We start from the raw sequence: 27,955 nt of genomic DNA on the forward strand, positions 1-27,955 counted from the left end.
TTGGTTCTTGACGTGGTCCGGGGCTCTGATGTGGTTTACACCAACGGCTTGATGGTTGAAGGTCAAGTAGGCTTTGCTTATGTTCATGGAGGGCATGTTGAACAGCACTCCTTGCCATATGACTGCAGTGTTTTCACTGCAGAGCTGGCGGCCATATCTCGTGCTCTTGATCACATCCGCTCATGCGCTGGTACGTCATTTCTCTTGTGTACTGACTCATTGAGCGGCCTACAAGCTATCGACCAGTGCTACCCTTGCCATACTATGGTTCCGTCCATCCAGGAGTCCATACATGCCCTGGAACGATCCCGCCGTTCAGTGGTGTTTGTGTGGACCCCAGGACACGTCGGAATCCCCAGCAACGAACTTGCCAACAGGCTGGCCAAACGGGCGATACAGAAACCGCTTCTGGAGATAGGCATCTCCGAAGCTTACCTGCGTTCTGTCTTACACCACAATGGTTTTCCGGCTGTGGGAGACAGATTGGCATGACAGTACGCACAACAAACTGTGTGTCATTAAGGAGACTATGAATGTGTGGAAGTTACATGTGGTCCTCTCGCAGGGAATCAGTTGTCCCCTGTCGGCTCCGCATTGGTCATACATGGCTAATGCATGGTTACCTATTCCGTCGTGAGGACCCACCTCAGTGTTGCTGTGGCTCCCAAATGACAGTCGTCCAGCTCTTACTGAAGTGCCCACTTCCAGCCACTCTGCAGTGGACTTTTAACTCTCCCAGCACCCTGCCTTCGGTGTTCAGTGACAATGCCTCAGCAGCAGCTTTATTTTTACGTTTTTTCTGTGAGAGTGGGTTTTATACTTCTATGTAGGTTTTAGCGCATGTCCTCGGTGTCCGCCACCCTAGTGCTTTTAGGGTGGAGGTTCTAATGTGTTGCAGAGTGGCTGGCTTTTCCTTTCTATTCTTGTGGTCGGCCAGCCACTGCTATCTGCTTTCTTGTTTTACTCTCTTCTGTTTCTAGCGTCTCTCTGTTGTTTTCTTGTCCTCCTTTGTTCCTTTTAGTGTTCGTTTTCTTTCCTTCGTTTTTGTGGTTTTTTCTTTCTTTCCGTTTTGTGTTTTATGTCTCGTCCATTTTATTCTCACACTTGTGGCATTCTTTTATTAGGAACAAGGGACCGATGACCTCGTAGTTTGGTCCCTTCCCCCCCCACCCCCCCTCTTTTAAATCAACCAATCAACCATGGTACATCCCACTTTGATTTCTGGAGTTATTTCACACAGTGTTACTTGTCTTTTAGCACTGACAAATCTATGCAAACTCTGCTGCTCTCGTTCATTAGTGAAGGCTGTTGGCGGCTGCGAGAGGTAATGCCTGAAAGTTGGTATTCTCAGCATGCTGTGCTGACATTGTGGATTGCGGAATATTGAATTGCCAAACAGTATCCAAAACGAAATGTCCCATGTATCTAGCTCCAACCACCAATCGACTTTCAAAGTCTTTTATTCCTGTTGTGTGGCCACAATCTGGTTGGAAACTCTGTCGCATGAATCTCCCGAGTACAAATGACAGCTCTGCCAATGCACTGACCTTTTATACCATGTGTATGTGATGCTACCGTAATCTGTATATGTGAATATTGCTATCCTGTGACGTTTGTCGCCTCAGTGTATACCAAGTACCACTGCTTGACAAAATTTCCTAAAGTACACAGTCTTACTGTTCAACACACCACCACAGTGTTTTGGTGTCAAGATTGTAGAATGAAGGCTTTCACGACCGGGTGACATGGCTGTTGATATACTTTCCGGGATGTGAGGTTGTGGTCCAAGAACTTTTCTGCTCCTTACGTTTCGTCCAGGACTGCGCTGGACTTCCTCAGAGGCGCTGCTCCGCTGAGTCTTGGTGTCAAGAGTTAACCACAATCACTTTTCTCACAGATCCGCTGAGTTTGGATGTTAGGGAAACACTTCCCAACACAACATGTGTCGTGAACTGTAATGACCACTTGCTGACACCAGCTGTAACAATCTGGCCTGTCCACAGTCGCTATATGGCAGAATGGGTAAGAGAAATAGTGAGGGAGGGAGCAGATTTATGCTGGATCATGCAGTGAAACAGTGGGATAATTGACAGAAGTTTATTCAAGCAGCCTTAAAAACACCCCAGCCCACCTCAGAATTTCACTGTGTGCTTGCAAACTCAGCCGATTTGGAATTTGCCGATGTACTAATCACGCCCAATGACACCTGTAGTCCTTGGTCGTCGTGGTTGCTACCGCATCACCCATGGGTTGCCAGCCACTTAAATATGTCAACTAAGCACTCGCACATGTACTCGTCTCCATGGTGTACATTTGGATGCGTTAACCAATGCTAGATGTCCTGATGCCCAGCAGTGATGCCTTAGTCACCCCCTGCTCCCCAAGGGTAGATCAGGATGGTGGCTGCAGATGTCTAGGTGGTTAGAAGCCGCAAGGGCATACCACCCCCTGCTGGATCATAGACAGCTTGCAGTTTATCGAGCAAAGTTGCTCAGAGGGCAGAGGCTGTCTGGACACCAGTTGCCCACATTGGCAAACTTCCCCCAAGTCCCGCAGCCAACATGCCACAGATATGGTGCTCCTCATGCTAGAACTCCATGATTCAATCAGTGGCAGGTTGCCAACTGATTTCTGTCAGCAAGGGTGGGTCGTAGTTTCTCTAAAACTCAAAAGGCAGTCATTCTCTTTGGTTTAAGTCACGGAAATATTGGCAACATGTCTGAACATCTTGAGCTCCTTCGCTTGATTATTTTCATCCTTACAGCATGCAAATGCCTGAGTTACAAAAATAACTTCACTCTTGATCGCCATGTGTTACCTGTTTCCTGCCCTTGACTGTTGACCGGTGTCGCAAACTCCTGTCACCCGAAGTGTTTGTCATACTGTCAACGGGACTGTCCAGTGGCTTACTCAGTTAGCACATCAGCTGGGCTAGCCTCCATTGCCTGGTCATGTGTAAGAATGAAACTTTTAAAAAATTCACAATTCACATGCCGAACTTTTAAGTTTTATTACATTTATCTGCATAGCAAAAAGTATAAGTACACAAAAGTTACATATGAGCAGAGGTATTTCCTTTCTTACTTAATATAGTTAGCAATGCACAGCTCAGAACAGAGGTCACTTTGACAAATACATCTAGTTAGTTAATTTAATTCTACAAGCACCCTGGCTATTCACTGTAGCCAAAATTAAGGGGAGACAAGATTAAAAAATTAGGGAAACTGAAGAGAGGGTGGGGGCATTAAGAGCAATGTAAAATATAAGTCACCCATCTCAAGTTCTGGCCAGTCCAACTATTATTACGTGAATTTGGAAAACAAGTAGATCAGAGGAAGCAACCGCTTACCTGGAGGTGGCAGATGTTCTTCCAGTCACACGTATAGAAAGAAGACATTCCAGCAGTTCAGTGTAATTAAGAACAAGTTAGTTGACTGTGGTGGCTGGCTGCTTCCTTTGTAGTGAGGACATTCCATTGCATTTATAGATGTGAATGGAACTGTGTTGATGAGGAGTATCAATAATACATTTCAGCATTTATTGTATTGAATTGGTTTTAGATAGTTATTGTTGACTAACTCAAATTACTTATGTCAAGGAACCTTATGTTGCACTTTTACCTGCTGTGAGGATTTCATTGTTTGTTTGAATGATCGTATTTGTCATGTTTGAAGTAGTGATATGAAATTTATCTCACATGAATTTTTGATCCTTCAGCAGACACCTGTTTTAAGAGTCTGAAAATTTTTATTTCAGAGATATGCTATTAACACTTCAAAATGTGTTTTCTTATTTGAAAATTATTTGAAACTCTTCAGGTCCTCTGTCAGATGATGTTGTTCATTACTGCGAAAGATTTCTGGAACTTCTGATTGACTTGGAGGCTCTTCTTCCAACACGTCGCTTTTTCAATACGGTATTAGACGATACGCATCTAGTTGTGCGGTGTTATTTATCAAGTTTACCTCAGCGCCCAGAAGGAAATCTCTTTGCTCAGGTAAGTTGCATGATCGGCTGAATACATTTTTAAAGTGTGACTCAAAACATGAGGTATGGGCCCAGCAAACTCCATTTCTTAAATTTGCCTAGTCAATATTGAACCTCAAGTGTCAAAGACTGAAATCTGTACAGCAAGAGCTAAAAGTGAAATGATGAAAGGAAAAACTTTGAAGGATAAATCTTGTTTGCTTTCAAACCATTTTTCACTTCTCACCTGTTTCATTACAAAATATCCATAAAACAGGAATGATGACAGATTAGTTAACTTTATTCATCTTTCATTAAAAGCCTCAACTTTTGTTATGTCCTTATTAATTACAATCAATTGACTACTGTACAGAACCAGAATCAGTCTTATTACGATGCAGAATTGTAGTGTTTCAAGGAGCATTTCACGTAAATATCTTGTTGATAGTTTCGGACATGTGTGCCGTTTGACCATGTGTGCGTGGCTACATAATTGTTTGCTATTCTGATTGCTGACGTGTATCTGTCCCCCCATTTCCTTCTTTAAATTAACATTCATCATCACAAAAACCATGTATTGTGTGAGGTTCATTTGTTTTGGACTGCTGAAATATTTACATCTGAATAGATGAAGAAGACTAGTGATAACAGAGCTGAATTTGCAAGTTATGAGAGCTTTTAAGAACTGGTGGAGGAAATGTACAAACATTCATATTTTAAAGGACAACAAAAGAAACCAGACAAACTGCTTAAAAAAAGAATCACCAACATTTGTTATTGAGTTGTGTCTATATGTCACAAATTTTTGTGAGAGTATGGAAACAATTGCATACAAAATAATAAATCTCCCATAAGAGAATGCCTCAATTTGTACTTTGATAAACATATTTTCTGCAACGTGGTAAAATGTATTAGAAATACATGAGTGATTAAATCTCGAATTTGCCCATTACACTAGGCATAATGTAAACATTTGAAGACTCTTATGAAAGTAAGTGAAATATTTAATTTCAGAAGCTTGAATCATGGTAATGGGGTGACAGTGATATTTTGTATACTAAAATTTTCATTCGATATTGTGGTGAAGAAAGTTACTTGGCAGTGCATACACATGTATCTCTTTTGTCAGATACAAAATAGGAGATCTTTCTTTCTTTCAGTAAGTGCGGAATGTTGAAGATTCAGTAGCTAACAGTGTATTAGAGAGGAATAGTATCGAAGGTGACAGTGGCATACACGAGTCATTGCAGAACAATACAGTTTTACTGAGCAAAAACCAATCATACAACCGCAACTTCCAAAATTAGGAAGATTACAATAAAGAGCTGCTGTGATCCAGGAGATGTCGGGAGTCAGTCACCAGTATGTTAAATAAATTTTACCTCCAACTAAAACTCACTGTCTCTGCACTATGAGTTGCAAGAGTTGATCACTCATGGTCAAACAAAATTCTCCAAACATTAGTCACCACAGAGAATTTCTTATCTCCATGCAGCTAACATCAGACTATGCTATGTAGACCAGTGTGACTAAAATGATTTGTGATTCGCCTCAACTCTAATAACAAATCAGGTTCATGTAAAAGTAACAAGATTGATAGAGAAAATTTCACACACCTATAGTTGTCAAATAAGCAGCTCAAGAAATGTTTTGCACCACTCGGATATTTCCAAACATTGGCTTCTGTGACTCCATACTTCGTTGAAGCTGCACAACTGTTTTCTGCCTCTGGCATGCCAAATAACAATGATTTTGAAATTTGCATCATAGTAATGCCTGTATCCTGTTGAAAAGTTCAGTGTTGAACCACATTGTTCCGCGCCATGATCCATTACACACTTTAGTACACAGTTTAGAAGCAGGATCTCCAAAGTCAAACAACAACTGATAAAAAAAAAATGTGCCTCAACAAACACTTCCTGGTATTTTACAGCAGTGCTCAAAGCACATGTATACGTCCTAATTTAAAGTGGTGAGCGTGACAGAGAGGAGATTTACAGCTTAATGGAAGCTCAATGTTCTATTCGCCAAAGCAAAGAAAAACTCCACATCATATGCCATGAACACTAGACGAACCCCTGCTTCTGGGCACAAAATTTTTGGGGAAAACCTTGTCTTGGATTTGGAGATATACAATATGGTACATTTCATTTGTTTTTCCAGTGTAGTGCTAGGAGATTCCTTTCCACATAAAAATTTGTTCATGTCTCTGAAGCTTAGCACCTTTCATTGTGTGAAGTCATCCCACTATGGATTTTTTTGTAGTTCTCACAGCAGTTTGGATCTTCAATTCTGAATCAAAAGGCTGCTGTAAAAGGTGTCTGACAAATCTCTCAGTGCTATCTTTGACAGTCACATCATCAGACCTCTTGCTTACATTTTTTTTTGTAGCAACTGCTGTTTGAAACACACAAAGCTACAAAGTTTATACATACCATTATGTATTGTAGTACTGTGCATGTCATTGAAAAGTAGCACAGACAGTTGCCAAGAGAGGTCTCAAACTGTGCACTGGTTCATGGGTTCATGGGTTGTTATCCTTTTTCGTTGACCAATGATTTGTCATTTTGTGGATGTTTTTGAAGATGGGCAGGAAAAGGTTCTTTTTCAGACAGAAATTACATAACAACAAGATCATCCTTTAAAAACTCTCACTGTGGCACACACATGGAACATAATTGCCAGAAATTTACTTATCAGCAAGAATAACTCTCTTCCACTTTGGCTGGTTGTTGATAGGTGACATGGAATTAATACTTCATAACTTTTTCGTGCTCTGTTGTGCCTTACAGATACATATTGTCATTTATTACAGTACTGCAATTAAAAAAAAAAGTGTCAATAAGTGAACAGATTTTGTCCAAACTAATTATGTCCACTATTCAGTCTCTCCCAAAATGACATATGTGTCTGGAACTTGGTCCTTGTTTGTCATGTCTTCCTTAGGATCAATTTGACACAGACATTCTTGCCCTTCGACAAAGAAAAAAAGGAAAGACTGTAATAGCTGCTGACTTCAGTATTATTACTATAATTGAAAGCAATGATACGTCAAAATTCATTGACACAATAAAAAAATCTCTTCAAAATAAACTGCACTGAAATGACTAAACAAAATGCACTGGGAGTGATGTCTGTTAATAATATTTTAACTGATTGTGCTTCTGAATAAGTTTATAAATTTTGCTTAGATTTTTGACCCACTGACCACTCTGGCCTACCAGAAATTAACAGAAATATGCCACATAACAAAAAAGTTAATAAATAAATAATAATAAAAAAGTCAGCTATATTTAATGATTACAGTTAACTCCCATTTATCCTAAATGATCGGAACAGTGGCCGGTTCGGATAACAAAAATTTCGGATAAACCGAAGTCCCCCTGTTTTCACACGTGAAATACCACGGTTTGCGTCAGTACCGCGAAATATGACCGTGAAATGTGTGTAGGATACGTAGAATGTTATTGATATGGTTGTGAATAAGCCAGCATGTTTTTTACTTAAAAAATTATGTTGACATATTACAAAGGCACCAAAGTATGATTGAAAACTCAAAGTTTTTAAATGTGAATAACAAAGCTCATTTACTTTGCGTTCTTACAGAAAAAATCTACCTTATTTGGCAGCAGGAAAAATGTAGATTGGCAATGGCAAGGAAAGTGTTTCTGAAGAAGAGAAATTTGTTAACATCGAGTATAGATTTAAGTGTCAGGAAGTCGTTTCTGAAAGTATTTGTATGGAGTGTAGCCATGTATGGAAGTGAAGCATGGACGATAAATAGTTTAGACAAGAAGAGAATAGAAGCTTTCGAAATGTGGTGCTACAGAAGAATGCTGAAGATTAGAAGGGTAGATCACATAACTAATGAGGAGGTATTGAACAGAATTGGGGAGAAGAGAAGTTTGTGGCACAACTTGACTAGAAGAAGGGATCGGTTGGTAGGACATGTTCTGAGGCATCAAGGGATCACCAATTTGGTACTGGAGGGCAGTGTGGAGGGTAAAAATCGTAGAGGGAGACCAAGAGATGAATACACTAAGCAGATTCAGAAGGATGTAGGCTGCAGTAGGTACTGGGAGATGAAGAAACTTGCACAGGATAGAATAGCATGGAGAGCTGCATCAAGCCAGTCTCAGGACTGAAGACCACAACAACAACAACATTTTTCTACAGCTGGATCCACTATTTGAAGATGGCACTGTTCATCCATGCCTTAGACTGATTCGTGTACCACAATGATGAAGATCTGTCAGCTATTTGCTCTCTAAATGCTTTTGGTTTTTTTGGATTTGCCAAATAAAGTAAGACGCAATTTATGATTGCCAGTGGCATTACTGCATGTGACGACAGTAACTCTTTCTTTGCCTTTTTTATATCTGGATGCTGTTTTTTCTTGTTTAGAGGCAAGGGCTTTTCTTGGCAACATTTTGTAACTCAACCCGGTGTCATCACAGTTGTAAAGTTGATCGCCAGTATAATCTCCTTTGTCGATGATCGTGTGCAGTTTCTTCTTAAAATCACTGCTAGCAGCTTCATCCCTGGATAATGATTCAACACTGATGGCAATTTCACAAAACCCATGCTGCTTCTTGAACCGATCCAGCCAACCATCACTTCTGAGGAATTCTTGCTCCTTTACTTCAATCATCAAATAAAAAGCCATTGCTTTTTGATAAAGTAGAGGACCTGAAACTGGCACACCTTTGGCTCTTATTTGTTCGTGCCACAAAAATAAGTCCTCTTCTAACTGAGGATGTGCACCTTTTCTCATTGTTTTTCGGGGTTTCACTGCGATGCTTGACACTTGGATGAAACAAAATTTTTCAATTTCAGTCAATTTGTCTTCCAATCAGTAATCATACTCTTACTGACCTTCAAATCCACTGCAGCTTTCGCAGGTAGCTCACCAGCACCAATTCTCTGCAAAGCGCGAAGCTTTTTTTCCAACGAGATCACATTCTTTTTTTGTTTCGTGACCATAGGCATGTTCAGTGCTTTTTACCTACACTCGACTGATTCATTTTTGGTTTCTGGCCACCTTTATCTCTGGACATTTTAAAGCATGTAGCATGAGCACGAAATGTTAAATCGAAAACACACAGATCCACGACTTGACAACACTTGAGACGCACTAGATCAAGCTTTTGACTTTTGAAACCAGGCTGTGGCAGCCATCTAATGAAAACATTTGATACATCTGTTCCCTCTCCCCTGTCCTACCCAAGCCTAAGTGGCAACAAAACCATGCATTGTACATTCACTGTTAAATTGTTAAATACTCAGCTTCATCTGATGGACCAACAACAGGCAGAAAGTGTTTGGGGATCGACAACAGGCAGATAGTGTTTGGCACCACACTGTCATTTTCAGCTTCGACAGGGCTATATCGGGCTGTATAGAGCAATACTGTATGTACTATACTTCCAAGGGGTTCCAATAGATGGCAGTGGCATGAAACCATGCAACACGAACAAGAAACGCGCTAAAACTTCAACTAACACAGGCACGAATTGATGACATTCGGACTTTAGACACACACCAGTGCACTGGTTTGCAGAAGACTGCCAAAAACATCAGCAAAAGCAAGGCTACAGGTGAAGACAAGTTGAAACTTGTCAAGTGTCAGTCTAGCTAGCCAAAAGCGTAGCTGCATGATGTGTCAGACAGCACCAATGTGAGCTGAGAAAATCAGAAAAATTTGTTCGGATAAAGCGGATTTAAGGTAAATGTGAGTTTACTTTAGTTAACAGAAGTCAAATGGCCTCTTGACTGAATTTCGAGTAGCAGTAACTTAAGAAGTTCGTAACAACCTTTCTTAAAGTGTTCACTGAAATCTTTCTGCTTAGGACAACGTTTACCAAAACAATTAGTAGACTGAGGTATAAAATTTCTAGTACCAGAAAAATACAGCTCCTCAACAAACAAAAATATTGTGAAAATAGGCATTTTATTTAATGTATTAGATGTTACAAAGCTGTAGTTAAAATTTTTGTGAAAGCAGCCAAACAGATGGCAAATAGTAAACCAATTTTAAAATATAAAAGTAAAGGCATTATCATCCATCATAAAATCAAAGTTAGGTGTTAGAGTTAGTGCTAGGATTAAACTCGGTGGTAGTCATATTGTAAACACAACTCAAGTATTGGAATGTTTAAATGAATTCTTCATAAATGTAGTGAAGGCAGATGTTGATGATGTATCATTGTAAAGTAAATCTCCTTGGACTTGATCTAGAAGGTATCTCACAAATTTAAACAAAAAAGTTTTTTATAAAGCATGTGCAAAATTAAATTCTTTTATAAAAATACAAATATTATGCTGGATTGGATGAGATGCACACCAAAATGATTAAAGTAATGTAACACACAGTAGCACTTCCTAAAATAACTGGCCAGGATGCTGAACAAAGATGCTTTCCTGATACGTTGAAGTATGCAGAAGATGACCTCTGTTCAAGAAAAGGTCTAGGATGCACATGGGAAACCACCACCCTATTCATATTGTTCCAGTCCTAACAAAAATTTTACTGCCAAAAATTAAATTAGTCTGGGTAATCAATTTGGATTCCAACAAGGGCAAAAACATTCTGGATGCAGTGAACAACTGTAATGAAAAGATAAGCTAAGCATTAGATCAGAGGAGTAAAGTTGCAGTTATCTTCTGTGACCTTACAAAATCCTTTGAGTCAGTAAGCTGTGCCTCGCTTATTTACAAAATTGATAAATATGGTATTAAGGAAAGTGCTATGTAAGGACACAAATCACACTTGCAGACCAGAAAGCAAAATGTAACTGTCATTTCAAATGAAATGAAATATTATTTGAAATTGAGTGCAGTATCTCAATGTGTGTGCTATGGCCAATCCTGTTCTTGTTCTTTGTAACTGACTTATTGATTAATATTATTCTCCCATCAGTTCTGTTGACAATATTTGTGGTTTAATTGAAGCTGATAATGCAGGAAAAAAATCTGAACTCTTATTTTGAGCACACTCGATACTCTAGAAGACAGGTTCCAGTTAAATGGGGTGAAACCAAAATTGAAAAACATGGTACCTTTCAAAACCAAGCATTCAGAATTTGTGGAGTTTAAAATGTAGTGTAGCAATGAGTTTATGAAAGAAGTTGACACAGATAAAGTCAAGAACTTAAGCAGCAATATGCATGTTTACTCCTTATCAAATAAATTCAGCAGTTTTGTGTTTGCAACACAAATACTACCACCCGAGGGAAGTGTGGTAGGACCATCTTAATTCTCTATATACAGAAATGATCTTACAGACAGGGTGAGCAACGGTTGTTTGCTGATGATTCTGTGGTGTACAGCAAGGTGTTGTCGTTGAGTGACAGTAGGAATGCACAAGATGACTTAGAGAAAATTCCCAGTTGGTGTGATGAATGGCAGTTTGCTGTAAGTATAGAAAAATGTGGATGAGTAGGAAAACAGTACCGTAAGTTCAAATACAGCATTAATAGGTTGCTGCTTGTCAGTATCACTTCAGTTAGATATTGGGACATAATGTTGCAAAGCAATATAAAATAGGATGAACACATCAGGTTGTTAACGGGGAAGGCAAATGCTCAACTTTGGTTGAAGGGGAGAATTTAGGAAAATTGAGCTCATCCATAAAGGAGTACACTAGTCTGACCCATTCTTGAGTACTGTTTGAATGTTTGTCTGCTCGTAGCAGCCAACAAATCCTGCGTAACTGGCAAGCAGTCTGTACTCGGGGCCAGTTTTTCGTATGCCACCTTATATTATTTCACTGCGATCAGCCACATAACACTACAGTTGGCTAAAAAGAGGTTTTGGAGAATCATGAAAATTACAAGTATGTGAGAATTCTGTTATGAATAAAAATTCTGTACTCCAGGGTGGAGGCAAGTGCCCCCTCTTGGTGCCTTCCATCTTCAGTCACCTATGCTACTAATTTTCAATTTTTCATAAGAACCGTATACCAAGCACAAATGAACAGTGAACGAGTAAAAATGAACACTTCCCAAAAAAGAGCGATCACCAATGAACTAGTTCCTAAGGATGAACGACTTTGCCCATCTCTAGTTTGCACAGTATATGTGTAGCTGTAAATATGAGTACATGAAACTAGCATGTCACAGTTATTTTGAATCTGTCATTGCGTACGATATAGTTTTCTGAGAAAGTTTAAATGATCAATCTGAGCTGCTGAAGCTCCAGAAGAAAACTTTCAGACACATGTGTGCCCCTGTATATTTAGGAATTTAAATCTCCTTATGGACCATACAAAAACTATTTGAGGAGAAACATTTTAGCCATACATACAACAAGAGAAACAAAGAGAATATAATGCTTCCCACAGACTGTCTCCACAGTATATGGAGATGAAAATATGTATATAATAAATTAATAGGCAAAAACATACTTAATCTGAAGGGTAGTCATCCAAAAATAAGGTTGCAGAAAATACTATGGGATAAAAGCTACTGTTCGGTAGAATAACTGCTAGATTATGAACTGACTATTTGAGAAAGGTGTACCTTAGTATTAGATTTTTTTTTATAACAGATCTATATTGTTTTTAGCACATATTTATTGTCTGTTGTTCTTGCTTTTTAGTAAAGTTTTACTATAAATTTTTGATATGTCTCCTGTAGCTGAATGAATGATTTTGACATGTATATTATTTTATTATTTGCAATGCATAAAAAAGGTACATAAGTGTATTTTTCTCTAAAGTCAGAATATGCTCATGACCCCTTGTTTTTACTTAACTATTTCTTCTCTCTCTTCCTGTGAAAGTAAATTCCCTTACAGCAGTGTTTTTTTTTAAATTTTATTTTGATGTTTATCTCATGAACATGCAGTCAGTCCAGGTATCTTTTAGGTGCTGCGAGTGCCACACAGTTTGATAGTTCATGTCACATAATTTCTACTCCCTGCACCAAAGCAAACGTTTTTGTTTTGATGCAGAGTAGAGGATATTTGACACAAATTGTCAGACTTTGTGGCAGATCCATAATACCATATTTACCCAACTATAAGACAACCCTGAATATAAGATGACCCACTATTTTTTAAATTTTTTTTTTTAAGAGGCTCCTTGAGAAAAATTTATTTTTAACATATTCAGACCAGTCAGAATTACAAAATGTATTATGGACAAAATATCTGCCTAAAATGTTGGCATTGTACCTATTCTAAACGTAGGCCATTGATTGATTGTGTACATTTTTATAATAGACAGAGAAATAAAATAAGCCAAGAGAAATGGTTTATAGTAATTTTTACCTTCACTACCTTCTTTGTTTACTAAGCCTTTTGTCTGGGTTTCCATTATTTTTAATCATCACCCTCATCCTAATAGCACAGCTGTGAAATATATATCTCTTTTGTCCCAAATATTTGGCTGTTCCTTTTGAATATGTCCCAATTTCTTTGGTTGTGGTTACATTGTGGCCTGAGAATGCAGCTATTTTTTGTTGAATACGTATTGAACTATGCTTCTAAACTGACATGAGAATGTTACAATATTCCTCAGTTCCAAACATACTGTCTGCCCACCGCTCTCTCATTAGCTGCATGGAACCAGCTGCTGACATACTCCCTTTCATTCCCATCATACCACATGGTGAGTGTTGACAATACTGTTGCAAGAAACATGTAAGTAGGCCACTGACCCCTATGTAGACTTTTACTGTCACCTGCAGAAATGTGTACTATTATTGTGTACTTGTGTGATTTTAAAGTCAATTCAAATGCATTAATGAAAACTGCAGTTTAGACATGGTAGGTGTTCATAAAAATCCAAAGTATGCCATTCCCTTGGTTGGCAGCACGATGAAATTTGCTGCCCACTCACCCATCCCAGTTCTCAGCCAAGCTGGTATCACTGTTCCCCCTCCAACCCTTCTGTAGTGCTGTGCTTGAACATCTGTGAAACGGACGCAATATCCTATGTGGCACAGGTCATTTGTAAGAACACCAACTAATACATAAATAAAAGATCACAAACATGACTCAGTCCAATTCTCAAACATTCGCTTGTCCCGTAATGTAGTCTGCCCCTACTATCTCCATGGTGGGTCTTGCTGCCTGTAATTTATTCTATATGTTGTTTGGCATATGGATACGATAGGAATGCTTTTAGGAATAAAGCACTAATTTATAATACATTGTATTTGAACTAAATAGGGATGTAAAATTTTTCATATCCATTGTCATCCTCTGAAATATTGCTTTCATTGTCAGCTAAAGCATAAAGACCGTAGGCGTCAAAGCTTGTGCTTTTGAATTTAACTGTACCATATTTATACAAGTCACAACTGCAGTGCCAATGTGAAATCTTGTGATGCAAAGTGATAAGGCAAGATCTGATGAGTTATAATAAGGAACAAATTGCATTTTGGGAACCAATACATAGAGTCAAAAACGGGTAAATGAGGATGAGATTACATTTTCTCCTTTGTGAACTGTATGATATAAAGTAATTTGGTGTACTGCACTGAAATAATTTGTTCATCTCCTTTCTTCTGACTGTATAATTTGAAATGACGTTTTAGTGGTAATGTCGAAGTCAAGCAGGGTGTATAGGTCCCATACAGTATCAAATTAAAATATAAGTTGCTTTACTGTTACAATATAATTTAATTCACATTAAAATACAATATAGTAATTACATATTTAAGTACATTATTTGATGGAGTCAGAGCAGTCACTTTACAAAAGTACATGATGTAGTTACCATGGTTTATTGTGATTGCACAGTTCGTAATTTGAGTATTGCCAAACAAATACAGAATATATTACATTAAAAATGATCTTATCTGAAAAGCTTCCTACAGGGCACAGATTAAGTTCAGCACAAGTTTTGCCCATTCAGTAATTTTCTACTGATGTTGTTATGAAATACATTCACAGAGTAATTGTATACACAGGTCTTGCCAGGTTTGTTGGGTAGGTGCCTTAAAGAATATATTGTTTTTCCCAAATTAGCCTCTTTTTTCAGCTCACTTTTGTTGTTCAACTATATTTGAAATTGACAAGATAAATGGTGACAATTATTATTATCAGTTAGGCAGTTGACACTTATTTTTTTCCTTGATTTATATTAGTTCTGCTTAAAAAGTAGTGAGAGTTGAGCTCTAAAACATTAGTAAGCATCTTCATTTTAAATCAGCTTTATATACACAAGAAGCTGAGCACTACCACTTTCCACTGCCTCATGAAAACAGTAATATAAGGACAGATATACGAGGGGGGATGAAATAGAATTGGGATTTTTGTTCCTGAATATCAACAGTTGGCAGGACTGGCCCCGCACTTCTGCTATGCTTAGGTGGGACCGTTAGAAGTGAGGAGAGCTTGCTGTTAGATATTTCTCACCGTTTTGTCAGTAATGCTCACAATGTCTGAGCAACAGGTGCACCCCTCCATTGCGCAACATATAATTATCAAATTTCTTGCTCGTGAAGGAGTTACAGTGGTGGAAATTTGCCAAGGATTGACTGCACAGTTTGTTGACAAAACATTATCAAGGACGCCTGTGTTTACCTGTCATAAAAAGTTCAAGGAAGGACAAGAACAAGTGGACAGTCAGCAACATGATTGCCGTCCTCGGACTAGCATTACAGACACAAACATTTGAGCGGTTAAAGACGTTGTTGATGATGATCGACGGGAGAGAGTATGAGAAATTGCACAAAGTTGGTCTCAGTTACGCGAGCTGTCAAGCAATCACCACAAATGACCTACAGTTCCGTAAAGTGTGTTCCAGATGAATCCCTAAACTTTTGACTGAAGATCTGAAGTTGAGATGTTTGGAGGTCTGTCAGAGGCTTACAGCAAGGTTTGTGGAAGAAGGTGATGCATTTTTAAGTCGCTTTGTCACCTGCGACAAAACATGGTTTCACCATTACACTCCAGAATCCAAACAAACCAGTAAGGAGTGGTGGAGGAAAGAGGAAGCAGCATCAGTGAAAGACAAGACTCGACTCTCAGCTGGCAAGGTTCTTTCGGTTGAAAGATCAGCGAGACATTTTGCTGATTGATTTTTTGCATGAGCGATGCACAATCAATGCTGCTTACTACTGCAAACTGCTGAACAAGGCAGCGAGAGCTGCATATTGCCGCAAAAGACAAAACCAATCGATTCGGCAGGTCATCCTCCTCCACGACACTGCGCAACCCCGTACTGCAGCTCTGTCTCCAAGCTACAGGAAATGCACTGGACTAAGCCTGATTATCCTCCTTAGGGCCCGGACTTATCGCCCTGCGATTTCCATTTATTTGCACTGCTTAAAGAAGCTCTAGGAGGGCGATGATTTGAAGATGATGAGAGTGTGGAAGACTTCGTGTGCAACCGGCTGGTGACACGACCAAGTCCTTTTTGTAATGAGGGCATCAAAAAGCTGCCAATACGCTGGGACAAATGCATTTCCAAAGCAGGAGGCTATGTCGAATAATTATAATTGCTTTGAATTTTTCAATAAATGAATTTAAATAAAAAATCCCGCTTATATTTTATCTCGTATTATTGAAAGTATAACTCTGTCCATAAATTTTTCATGTTTTGTAGAACGAAAGAGACCTAAGGAGAATTCATGGTTTTTATGTGAAGACTACTGAACTTAATTTTGGTTTTGGAAAAGTCATTCATTTTTGCAGAGATGAATAGTGTGCAATATTGCATTGTAAGTTATGTTGAGAGAAGCTTTCATGAAGACTTTAACACTTAAGTCAATGACTGCAATTTGTTAGCAGGGAAACATATATTATCACTTCCTATTTTGTGCTTGCAATTTCCTTTATTTACTACTCCAGCTGTTCTTTTGGCAACATAGTGCAGGAGAGTGCAGTGTGAAAGGGTTTCTAAAATATTACTTGTTTTTTCTAAGTATCAGTCAGTGGTTGCTCATTTTCTGTGAGGTAGAAAATCTTATTGTAGTGGCATAAATAACAGTGCAGTTGTCCTCTACTGTACATTAAATGTAACAGCTCTTGTATCTGAGAAAGGTCTGTCTATGAATCAGTTTAACAGTTGTAGTGACTGGTCATACTGCAGGAGTGCATTGCATCCTTGGAGATCTTAGGAACTCAGTGAAACATGAAAATATTTTGTAACTCCCTTCCCTTAGAGGAGGGGAGGGGGGGGGGGGGGGACTGCTGTTCATTATTCACATATTCTTCATTATAAGGAAGAGAGTTATGGTGGTTCCTGAGTGGATTAACTCGAAAAATAATTTTTTTAAATAACTGTGATCTATAAATTAATGGCAGTATGAACATAATTAGAACATAGCTCTGAAAGTACTCCAGTTGTTTTCCTGATGTAGTACTAGAGTAAGAAGTCAGATAAAAATTACAAAATTGCTGTATTTGATATTACTAACATAGCTTGCAGCTTCTTGTTTTTGCTGTGTGTCAGTTCTGGTTGTATCTAGCTTCACTGCATTCTAAGCAGTTGTTTTATATGAATCAGACAATGAAATAAACTGTAGAGAGGAAATATTAAATCTCTCTCTCTGTCTCTCTCTCTCACACACACACACACACACACACACACACACACACACACATCACCACCACCAACAACAACAAAACACACATATGGGTCTTTAACGGTAGAAGGTATTGATAGCGAATATGAGTTAGATTCATGTACTTGAGTTAAGGAAGTGGTACTTCAGACATTGTTTAAGAGAGAGCTGCGCGGGAAAGAATGGATCAGATGAATTGGATGAATTATATTCAAATTCCAGTGAACTAATCGTGAGCTGCAAGATAAGCTACAAGGTAGGTCAGAAATGAAAGCTAAAATCTGAAAATTAATAAATACAGCCTCATAAGGAAGATAATATGGAGAAAAAACTTTTTTACCTCACTGACGCCTGTATATATTTCCTTTGCTATTTTGTTTCTGTCCTTTCAAAAATTTTTGTATAGAATGATTGGGGAACTCGAGATGCAACATTTGTTTACCTAGTAGGTCATCTGTCAACAGTGTTACAACAGTTACTGAGTGAATGTTTTTCCCTCAACACTGTGCAGGTATAAAAATAAAGTAAAAATTGAGGTTGAGGACTGCTTTTACAGGACTGCTTTTACAGATCTTGATTCTTTGAATTCTTTGCCAAGAGAAAAAGGGTATTACTAATAATAAGTTGAAGGAAAGTTAAAGATGAGAGCAAATGATTAAATATCATTAGAGAATTTTTCTGTTCCTCAAAATATGCAAAAGTCATAAATCATAAATAAAGTTTTATCATCACATAAACCTCATGAAATCTGACATCATTCACTGAAGCTTGCAGATCTTCTATCTTGTATAAATTCAACCATTTAACATTCAATATATTTCCTTTCCCTGGTTTGATTACTTTAACAGTTGTTAGCAACAATGACCTTTACAATAAAACCAATGAAAACCAGCATTACATGGGTGTGTTCAGATGAACTAAGCTGTAACAATTGTCTTTTTTTCTTTAATAGTTCATAGTACAGTTCATCCAAAGTATAAAATATGTATGTGTCTGTACATTCAGCCGATTGCTAAATTACATCCTTTTTGTTATAGAAATAAATGTCATCTGATCTAAAAACAGAACCTGTCTGATAATTGTCCGATCTAAATACACAACCTGGTCACTAATCTTGTATATCAAAAAGGTTTTAGAAGTAACACATGCTGTTCTAGAAATTGTGCAACAATTACAATTTGTAGGAAGAAACCATTTGAGTAACTGAAATAGTGAGGTACATACAAACATTCAGCGCAAAGTCTACAAATGATGTTGTTGCAAGTTACATTACAAATATAAAACAGTGTAAAATATAGTCAAATAAAGTGTCAGCCTATGAACAGAAATCTACTACTAAAACTACATAACTAAGCTGCCACTTGAATACATAGTACTTTATTGAGATTCTCTCTATTCATGGCAGTAAGCCATCAAATCACAGACTCATAAAACAAATAAAAAATTGTAATACTTTTAATAATATCAGGTGCTACTTACAACATATGGCAAAACACACACACACACACACACACACACACACACACACACACAACCTGTATCGAAAGCGAAGTTATCTTTTTCACCCATTTTTATTTATATAAAGTAAATTGTGCCAGAGCCGAGAATAGTTGCTGGCATTGACACTTGTCATTGAGGGTAGGTGTGACATTAAGTATTACTGCTCATGATTGTGGGAAGATATATTAGATTTCATTATAAAAATATACTTTTGACATAAGTTATTACTTTTGAGTGTCATTATAAAGTTTGAGGAAGAAAAGTGTAGTGAGGAACATTATGAAATTGATGGGGAAACTTTTAATGGAGGAAAACACTGCCCTCTAATAGGCAGTGATTCCTACTAGAACAAAGTCTTATAAAAGCATCTCAGTGGAAGACTTGTAATTTTTTTAGTGTTAAGTCTTACTCTCTCAACAACGTATGATTTTCTTTACTTTTCTGAATTTAATTGTCGTGTAGGTATCACAGTTGGATGCCTTCATCTAATTTCTTTGTTAGATTTTGATTCCTTAACGAAGGTAGCAGATACTTATTTTTATGAACATAACAAGGAAAAATCCCTTTCACAGTGATCTGAAAGTGACAGATCAATTAGGCTTAAAACAATTTTACTCTTGTATAATGGTTATATCTCGTAGCAGCTATCTGTTTCGGTTCGGATTACAATACAACATTTATGGAATGTTACATTAGCAAAACAGTCGCTACTAAAGAAACTTTTGTAAGGTGTACATATCAATAACATTGCATGTGAGTCTTTCTGAAAGGTAGGAAAATAATTTCATTCAATTTCAGATAATTATAATAAGAAAAAAAAGCAAAGGTGTAGTAAATATAAAATTAGTTCTTAATTACAAATGACTAGATTACATGCGAGTTACATTTCTGCAACTTAGTACTGTGTACATTATTGGTCCCAATAACAGCATTTGCAGGAGAAGGAAAGAAAAAAAAAAAGAACTTAGAGTTAGGAAGTGTCAGCACTGGGTTACAGTCATGCCACCTACTCCTGTCATACGGGTAAGTTCTTCACCCCATTCAGGAGAGTCATCCACTTCACTTGCTTTACAACAAGGACAGCAACATAAAGCTCTTAACTGAGATGTTACCCTGTGTTGGTTGCAAATCACAACATAAACAACAAGTGGTCCCAGGAGTGCATTGACCACAACATAACAATAGAATAGAGCATCATATGGCAAGCGTGATAGGCCCTTGAAGAGCCAGCTGATACAGAGAACCAGAAATAGCTGGACGAACATCTCAAAGCTGAAAGAGATCAGAAAGACATAGGTGCAGGTACTAAATGTATGTTCTCTATGAACTACTATATACATCTGTACTAAAAAGGCAGAGTTTTGCATTATAATCAAATTGTAAACTGGTTTCAAAATGAAACACAGTAAGCTAACTTTACTTAATTTGCTGCATAACATTTTTTCTACTGCCATTCAAACAAGAGTTTGATTTTATGTTAAAAATAATAGTACTACTTTGAACTGAAATCAATGTGCCCACTACTAGAAGTGTGTTTTGTATATCACTAGTTATGTTTACAATGATTATCCAACTTTTTGTCATATTGCTGAGATTACTTATATCTTCCTAACAAGTAATATGTGTGACTCACTACTTCCATTGTTATGTTTTCTTTCATTTATATTTTTCATCCCCCATTTTAATTTTAAATGTGTAGAATTTTTGATTTAGCATTACAGCTGTCAACATGCTCAGCTGGAACTAAATCCTAAAGTTCTTTTGCATGCAGTGAACTTTCATCTAACAAGGGAACCTCCCCATCGCACCCCCCTCATATTTAGTTATAAGTTGGCACAGTGGATAGGCCTTGAAAAACTGAACACAGATCAATTGCGAAAACAGGATGAAGTTGTGTGGAACTATGAAAAAATAAGCAAAATATACAAACTGAGTAGTTCAAGGGAAGATAGGCAACATTAAGGACGCTGGGAACGCAGGAGCGCCGTGGTCTCTTGGTAACGTGAGTAGCTGCGGAACGAAAGGTCCGTGGTTCAAATCTTCCACCGAGTGAAAAGTTTAATTTTTAATTTTCAGTTTATGTAACAAACTCCTATTTTTTCCTCACTTTTTTGGGAGTGATTATCACCACAAGAAAACCTAAATCGGGCAAGGTAGAAGAATCTTTTTACCCATTCGCCAAGTGTACAAGTTAGGTGGGTTGACAACATATTCCTGTCATGTGACGCACATGCCGCCACCAGTGTCGTATAGAATATATCGGATGTGTTTTCCTGTGGAGGAATTGGTTGACCTATGACCTTGCGATCAAATGTTTTCTGTTCCCATTGGAGAGGCACGTCCTTTCGTCTACTAATCGCACGGTTTTGCGATGCGGTCGAAAAACACAGACACTAAACTTATTACAGTGAACAGAGATGTCAATGAACGAAAGGACAGATAATAACTATGCAAAAATAAAGAAAGTAAAATTTTCAGTCGAGGGTAGACTTGAACCAAGGACCTCTCATTCTGCAGCTGCTCACGGGACCACGACGCTCCTAAGCTCACAATATTCAATATGTTGCTTTTGTGGCCCATGGACTACTCAGTTTGTATACTTTGCTTATTTTTTCACAGTTCCACACAACTTCTTCCTGTTTTCTCAATTGATCCGTGTTCAGTTTATCAAGGCCTATCCACTGTGCCAACTTATAACTAAATCTGAGGGGGGTGCGATGGGGAGGTTCCCTTGTAAGCAGAAAAAAAATTGACCAGCTTAAACAGGTGTGAACTCACACATGTGAATATGAGATGCAGGCTTATTTTCAGGCAGGAATGAACAGAAAGATGCTGAACATGTATACTGGGTAAAGTTCAGTTCAACCCCATCTTGTAACTGCAGCTATCTTTTTACTAATCTATCAGAATGCAATCCATGCCCCAGCTTCGCTGTGCTATAGTTCCTTTTCTCTCCTAGGGGTCCAAGGAGGCACCTCCCAGAGGAAGGTAGATCATTTAATCACAGTGCATGGGTTATTATTTAAGTTGAATCTCTTACACTTGGATTGAGTGAGATAGTACAGCAGTTAAGATCCTGGACTCATATTCAGGAGATTGCATTTCAAATTCCTACCTAGCCTTCCTGATATGTGATTCCTATTGTTTCTGTAAGCACATGTGCTGAATATTAGGATGTTTCTTCCAAAAACGGTAGTCATCATCAGTGACCTCAATGTTTACAAGACACCGAATTCTAAACTATGATTCATCTTTTACTTTTTGCAAGTACTCTTCCAAGAATTTTCATTGAATGTTTTACTCCAAATTATTACTCCAGTGGCAGATTTTCTCAAATAAGAAACCTGAATATGTGGTTAAATAATTCAGTCTTCTACATCTGCACAATTTCAGGGGATGCTACGTGGAAAGTGGAAGAGGAGCAGGTGTAAGGTGTAGATAGTGTCTTGAAAGTGTCAGTTTGTGAGATAGTATCTCCTTGATGATTGAGTTGAAAACGAATTGCCCATGAAATGTAGATATTTGGATTAGATTCCACAGTTTTTGGCCCACCATGAGTGTTCAGCTTACAAAATAAGGGATAGATTTCATTGCTAAACCTAGAAACGGACCATTTTATTGGAATTTTTTATCTAAGAAGGCATGTCTTCCTGACATAAATCTCGATACAGAGCATAAAAAAAGTAAACCTACCCTATTAGACCTTATACTGATACTGTTGGAGATGGTATGCCATGGCCTTCCACTGACTTGTAAACTGACTGACCCAGTAAATTTTTTGGGGAGGTGTGTGGGGATGTGGTGGGAATGACTTACAGTTTAACATAGTATTTGTACTCTTGTCACCCATTTGGGGACTGAGAATATTTGTCCTTAATAATTGTTTACCATTTCCATTCTCTGCAGATCTGAGCAAGAAATGTAAGAAGAAACCTCTGGTGTGTGGACAGTTTGAGTACTAGATTTGACAGTATAAATTTTATAGATGTTAGCATTAATAAATGCACTTGGTCATAAAAAAAACCCTGGTAAACTTGTAACTAATTTGTGTAGGGCAGTCAAAAATAAGAACGATTTCCATTTTTCAGGATACAAGGGGACTTCAAATATTAAGTTCAACATTATTGTGGCAGAGCAAGTAACTTCTATTGAATGCTGCACTACACTTCAAAGTGACACAGATTCCATTATTTTTAAACAGTTTCAATAAACAACAGTTGGAACATTTTATCAATTGTTCAATTCCTCAGTGATAGAAATCTGTGCCTTAGTGGTGGAGCCATTCAAGAACTGGTGTGTGAACATCCTCATAGTTGGGAAATCTCTTTTGCTGGATGTGACGCTGCGTTTGGTCCATGTACCATCAGAATTTCACAGTGAATCTGTGTGCAATCTAGATGTTTTGCCCCTAAAAATTTGGTCCATGTACCATCAGAATTTCACAGTGAATCTGTGTGCAATCTAGATGTTTTGCCCCTAAGAATTGTACTGTCTCACTTATTTCAACTGTGTAACATGCCATATCACTCACACACAGTGGTGCACCTCTGATCTGTTCTACAGTGGAATTCTCTCTGTATGAAACCTGGAACATCTTACAGCTTCTGACAGTGTACCACTCTTGCTGCATTATGGTCTTAGCATGTGACGACATGTTTAACATATTTTCTGAAGTACCTGCATACGTGTGAATATGTGTACACAGCCATACCATAAATAATGTAACTACATTTGATGTTCGACTTATATTAAATCTCAACCAGTGAGTAACAGATCCTAACTGGACAGTGGAAATGGGGAATGGCTTTTTCTATCTCGCCTAAGGCACTGTTCAATGAAGTCAAGTGTAATTTCATAATTCTAAGGTCTACAATTTCTGCGAAATTTGCTGTTATTTTGGGCATGTTTGAGCTTGTTACATCGCTATTTGGGGAGTATATTATCTAGAGTTAGTCTCAGGTTATCTGTAACACATACACACACACACACACAATATATATATATCTCTAAAAACAAAGATGATGTGACTTACCAAATGAAAGTGCTGGCAGGTCGACAGATACACAAACAAACACAAACATACACACAAAATTCAAGCTTTCGCAACAAACTGTTGCCTCATCAGGAAAGAGGGAAGGAGAGGGAAAGACGAAAGGATGCACACACACACACACACACACACACACACACACACACACACACACACACACACATCCATCCGCACATACACAGACACAAGCAGACATACGTAAAGGCAAAGAGTTTGAGCAGAGATGTCAGTCGAGGCAGAAGCATGGAGGCAAAGATGTTGTTGAGTGACAAGTGATGTATGAGGGGCGGCAACTTGAAATTAGCGGAGGTTGAGGCCAGGTGGGTAACAGGAAGAGAGGATACATTGAAGGGCAAGTTCCCATCTCCGGAGTTCTGATAAATTGGTGTCAGTGGGAAGTATCCAGATAACCCAGACGGTGTAACACTGTGCCAAGATGTGCTGGCCGTGCACCAAGGCATGTTTAGACACAGGGTGATCCTCATTACCAACAAACACTGTCTGCCTGTGTCTCTTCATGGGAATAGACAGTTTGTTGCTGGTCATTCCCACATAGGATGCATGACAGTGTAGGCAGGTCGGTTGGTAAATCACGTGGGTGCTTTCACATGTGGCTCTGCCTTTGATCGTGTACACCTTCCGAGTTACAGGACTGGAGTAGGTGGTGGTGGGAGGGTGCATGGGACAGGTTTTACACCGGGGGCAGTTACAAGGGTAGGAGCCAGAGGGTAGGGAATGTGGTTTGGAGATTTCATGTTGATTTTCCCATGTGGAATGTTTCTTTAGATGAGGTGACTTACCGAACAAAAGCACTGGCAGGTTGATAGACACACAAACATACACACAAAATTCAAGCTTTCGCAACAAACTGTTGCCTCATCAGGAAAGAGGGAAGGAGAGGGGAAGACGAAAGGAAGTGGGTTTTAAGGGAGAGGGTAAGGAGTCATTCCAATCCCGGGAGCGGAAAGACTTACCCTAGGGGGAAAAAAGGACAGGTATACACTCGCACACACGCACATATCCATCCACACATACAGACACAAGGCTTGTATCTGTATGTGTGGATGGATATGTGCGTGTGTAAAACCTGTGTAAAACCTGTCCCATGCACCCTCCCACCACCACCTACTCCAGTCCTGTAACCCGGAAGGTGTACACGATCAAAGGCAGAGCCACGTGTGAAAGCACCCACGTGATCTACCAACTGACCTGCGTACACTGTGACGCATTCTATGTGGGAATGACCAGCAACAAACTGTCCATTCGCATGAATGGACACAGGCAGACAGTGTTTGTTGGTAATGAGGATCACCTTGTGGCTAAACATGCCTTGGTGCACGGCCAGCACATCTTGGCACAGTGTTACACCGTCGGGGTTATCTGGATACTTCCCACTAACACCAACCTATCCGAACTCCGGAGATGGGAACTTGCTCTTCAATATATCCTCTCTTCCCGTTATCCACCAGGCCTCAATCTCTGCTAATTTCAAGTTGCCGCCACTCACACCTCACCTGTCATTCAACAACATCTTTGCCTCTGCACTTCTGCCTCGACTGACATCTCTGCCCAAACTCTTTGTCTTTAAATATGTCTGCTTGTGTCTGTATATGTGTGGATGGATATGTGTGTGTGTGTGTGAGAGTGTATACCCGTCCTTTTTTCCCCCTAAGGTAAGTCTTTCCGCTCCCGGGATTGGAATGACTCCTTACCCTCTCCCTTAAAACCCATATCCTTTTGTCTTTCCTTCTCCTTCCCTCTTTCCTGACGAGGCAACCACTGGTTGCGAAAGCTAGAATTTTGTGTGTATGTTTGTGTTTGTTTGTGTGTCTATCGACCTGCCAGCGCTTTTGTTTGGTAAGTTTCATCATCTTTCTTTTTAGATATATTTTTCCCACGTGGAATGTTTCCCTCTATTATATATATATATATATATATATATATATAAAAAAAACAAAGATGAGGTGACTTACCGAACAAAAGGGCTGGCAGGTCGATAGACACACAAACATACACACAAAATTCAAGCTTTCGCAACACACTGTTGCCTCATCAGGAAAGAGGGAAGGAGAGGGGAAGACGAAAGGAAGTGGGTTTTAAGGGAGAGGGTAAGGAGTCATTCCAATCCCGGGAGCGGAAAGACTTACCTTAGGGGGAAAAAAGGACAGGTATATATATATATATATCACAGCCAGCAGCTGACCGTACTTGATGATCACTGATGTTAAAAATATGTAACGAATGCCAAATTGGTTAAAGAAGTGTAATCTTTTTATGAAGGCTGTGACACTTTGAAGCAATAGTCTGGATGATGGTTATAACTACCATGTTCTTCCTTCCTCATGAGCAGTTTAAGGACAGGTTATATTTTCCAAACCACCAACATTTATCTCTAATAACTGACACATCTGCCAGTCATATTAACAGGGCTTTCACACATTCTGTTATTGTGAAGAATGATGCAGGTTTAGTTTACAGAATGAATCTGGGAAAGGGGTAGAGATACCAAGAAAATTTTCAAGGTTGTTAGAGATCAGTATATTAGGAATATATTGTAAGAATTTATGCACTCTGCTGTGAGAGCCATCTTGGAATCCTCAGCTGGGTTTTGGTCTGCTGATGACAGCAAAATAATAGTGAACTAATGGTGCCTCCGTAAGTCCCATCAAGCACACTGTAGACCAAATCAAATGCAAAAAGAATCATCTGGTTTGCTCCAATGGCCTAAGCAGGAGGAAATGTGTAATATTCATACTTTGACTGAGTACTGTAGGATAGTGACACTAACACAAATCCTTCTGTTGGTTATACAAATGTTTCCTAGCCCAAGAGCTGTCCAAAAAAGTTTTTATCACCAATAGAACCTTAGGTATGAGCACTGATAAATCTCATTTCTTTTCACAGCATTTTGGAACATGCTGGTAAGCATGCTGTCACATTTTATCATATTCTGTCTGTTCACTGGAAATTTAGCAACAGTATTTAAGGAAACAGAAAACAGTTAAATGTGATATGTGAAAATAATTCATTACCTATATTTCATTTTATGATGTATTCTTCCATACGTTGACATCCTGCTAATTGCATGACCTGTTGTTACATAGAAGTAAATGTTCACTAGGATGGTGAATCCAACTGCTGTGAAAATTACAGACACACCGAGCCATCCTGTAAAAATAAAGCAAGCACGAGTGATGTACAATAAAATCTGGATAACAATTTGAGTATAATGGTATGCATTTGCAGCAGATGGGCCAAGTGATATCACCTACTTAAAGCTATGTGCTTAGTATGAAATAACTGGTAGTTACTTTCGTCTGGTAACTGCCGCTTATCCATTTGAATTGGGTGTATATTTGTAAAGCATTCCATCTCACTGTGTCATGAAATACTAATGGAATGGCAATAAAAACTGCTTGAAAGTCACGGTACTCACCTATAGAACTGTCAGTCGGTTTTCTTTGTCCAGATTCCAGAATGTAATGTGCAAATACTGCTACTGCAGTCATTACAGCTGTGCAACACCAAGAATAAGTGGAATAGTAGCAATATTTTCTCCCATCTGTCACACGCAAGAACACATTCCGTGACCTAAGGAGTAGAAGAAAATCAGATATGTTGACCAGAAGTCTCATATGGGCTAGTTTCAATTTATAGAAAATAAATAACTTGATTTGATCTGTTGAGAAAATTCATATTTTATGTCCACACTGTTTATGGAGTTAAGTCAATATCTGTTTATTGACGTCTTACAATTGAGCATTGAGGAAAAGTTTCAGTATATAATCTTGGAAGCCAAAGTAATACGATAACACTTACAAGTACAATACGATAACACAAGTACAAAACAATTAAAATAACATAGTGCTGAGTTCTGGAAATTGAAACATGCAGCCCTGAACATACATTGCTTATGCTGTTG

At 38.5% G+C, this 27,955-nt stretch overlaps 2 protein-coding genes across 4 annotated transcripts in view; one reads left to right on the top strand and one right to left on the bottom strand.

Annotated features, from left to right (window-relative positions):
* The window catches only part of LOC124608554 (RNA helicase aquarius), a 339,510-nt gene that overhangs the window by 78,330 nt on the left and 233,225 nt on the right, over positions 1-27,955 (top strand). The window contains exon 6 of the mRNA XM_047139996.1: positions 3,819-3,997. Within this exon, the coding sequence (XP_046995952.1) occupies positions 3,819-3,997 (179 nt within the window). The remainder of the gene's footprint in view (positions 1-3,818; positions 3,998-27,955) is intronic.
* LOC124608570 (probable G-protein coupled receptor Mth-like 5) overlaps positions 6,744-27,955 on the bottom strand; it is a 36,108-nt gene continuing 14,896 nt past the window's right edge. The window contains exons 3-5 of one of the 3 annotated variants that reach the window (XM_047139999.1): positions 27,470-27,624; positions 27,066-27,201; positions 6,744-6,939 (exon numbers count right to left, since the gene is read on the bottom strand). In XM_047139999.1, the coding sequence (XP_046995955.1) occupies positions 6,915-6,939; positions 27,066-27,201; positions 27,470-27,624 (316 nt within the window). In that variant the 3' untranslated portion in view covers positions 6,744-6,914. Of the gene's footprint in view, positions 6,940-10,995; positions 11,378-19,815; positions 20,256-27,065; positions 27,202-27,469; positions 27,625-27,955 lie in introns of those variants that run through there. The other 2 variants (XM_047139998.1, XM_047139997.1) reach the window with 2 other exon arrangements.

Source organism: Schistocerca americana, chromosome 1 (genome assembly GCF_021461395.2).
Source record: "Schistocerca americana isolate TAMUIC-IGC-003095 chromosome 1, iqSchAmer2.1, whole genome shotgun sequence".
Classification (NCBI taxonomy): domain Eukaryota; kingdom Metazoa; phylum Arthropoda; class Insecta; order Orthoptera; family Acrididae; genus Schistocerca; species Schistocerca americana.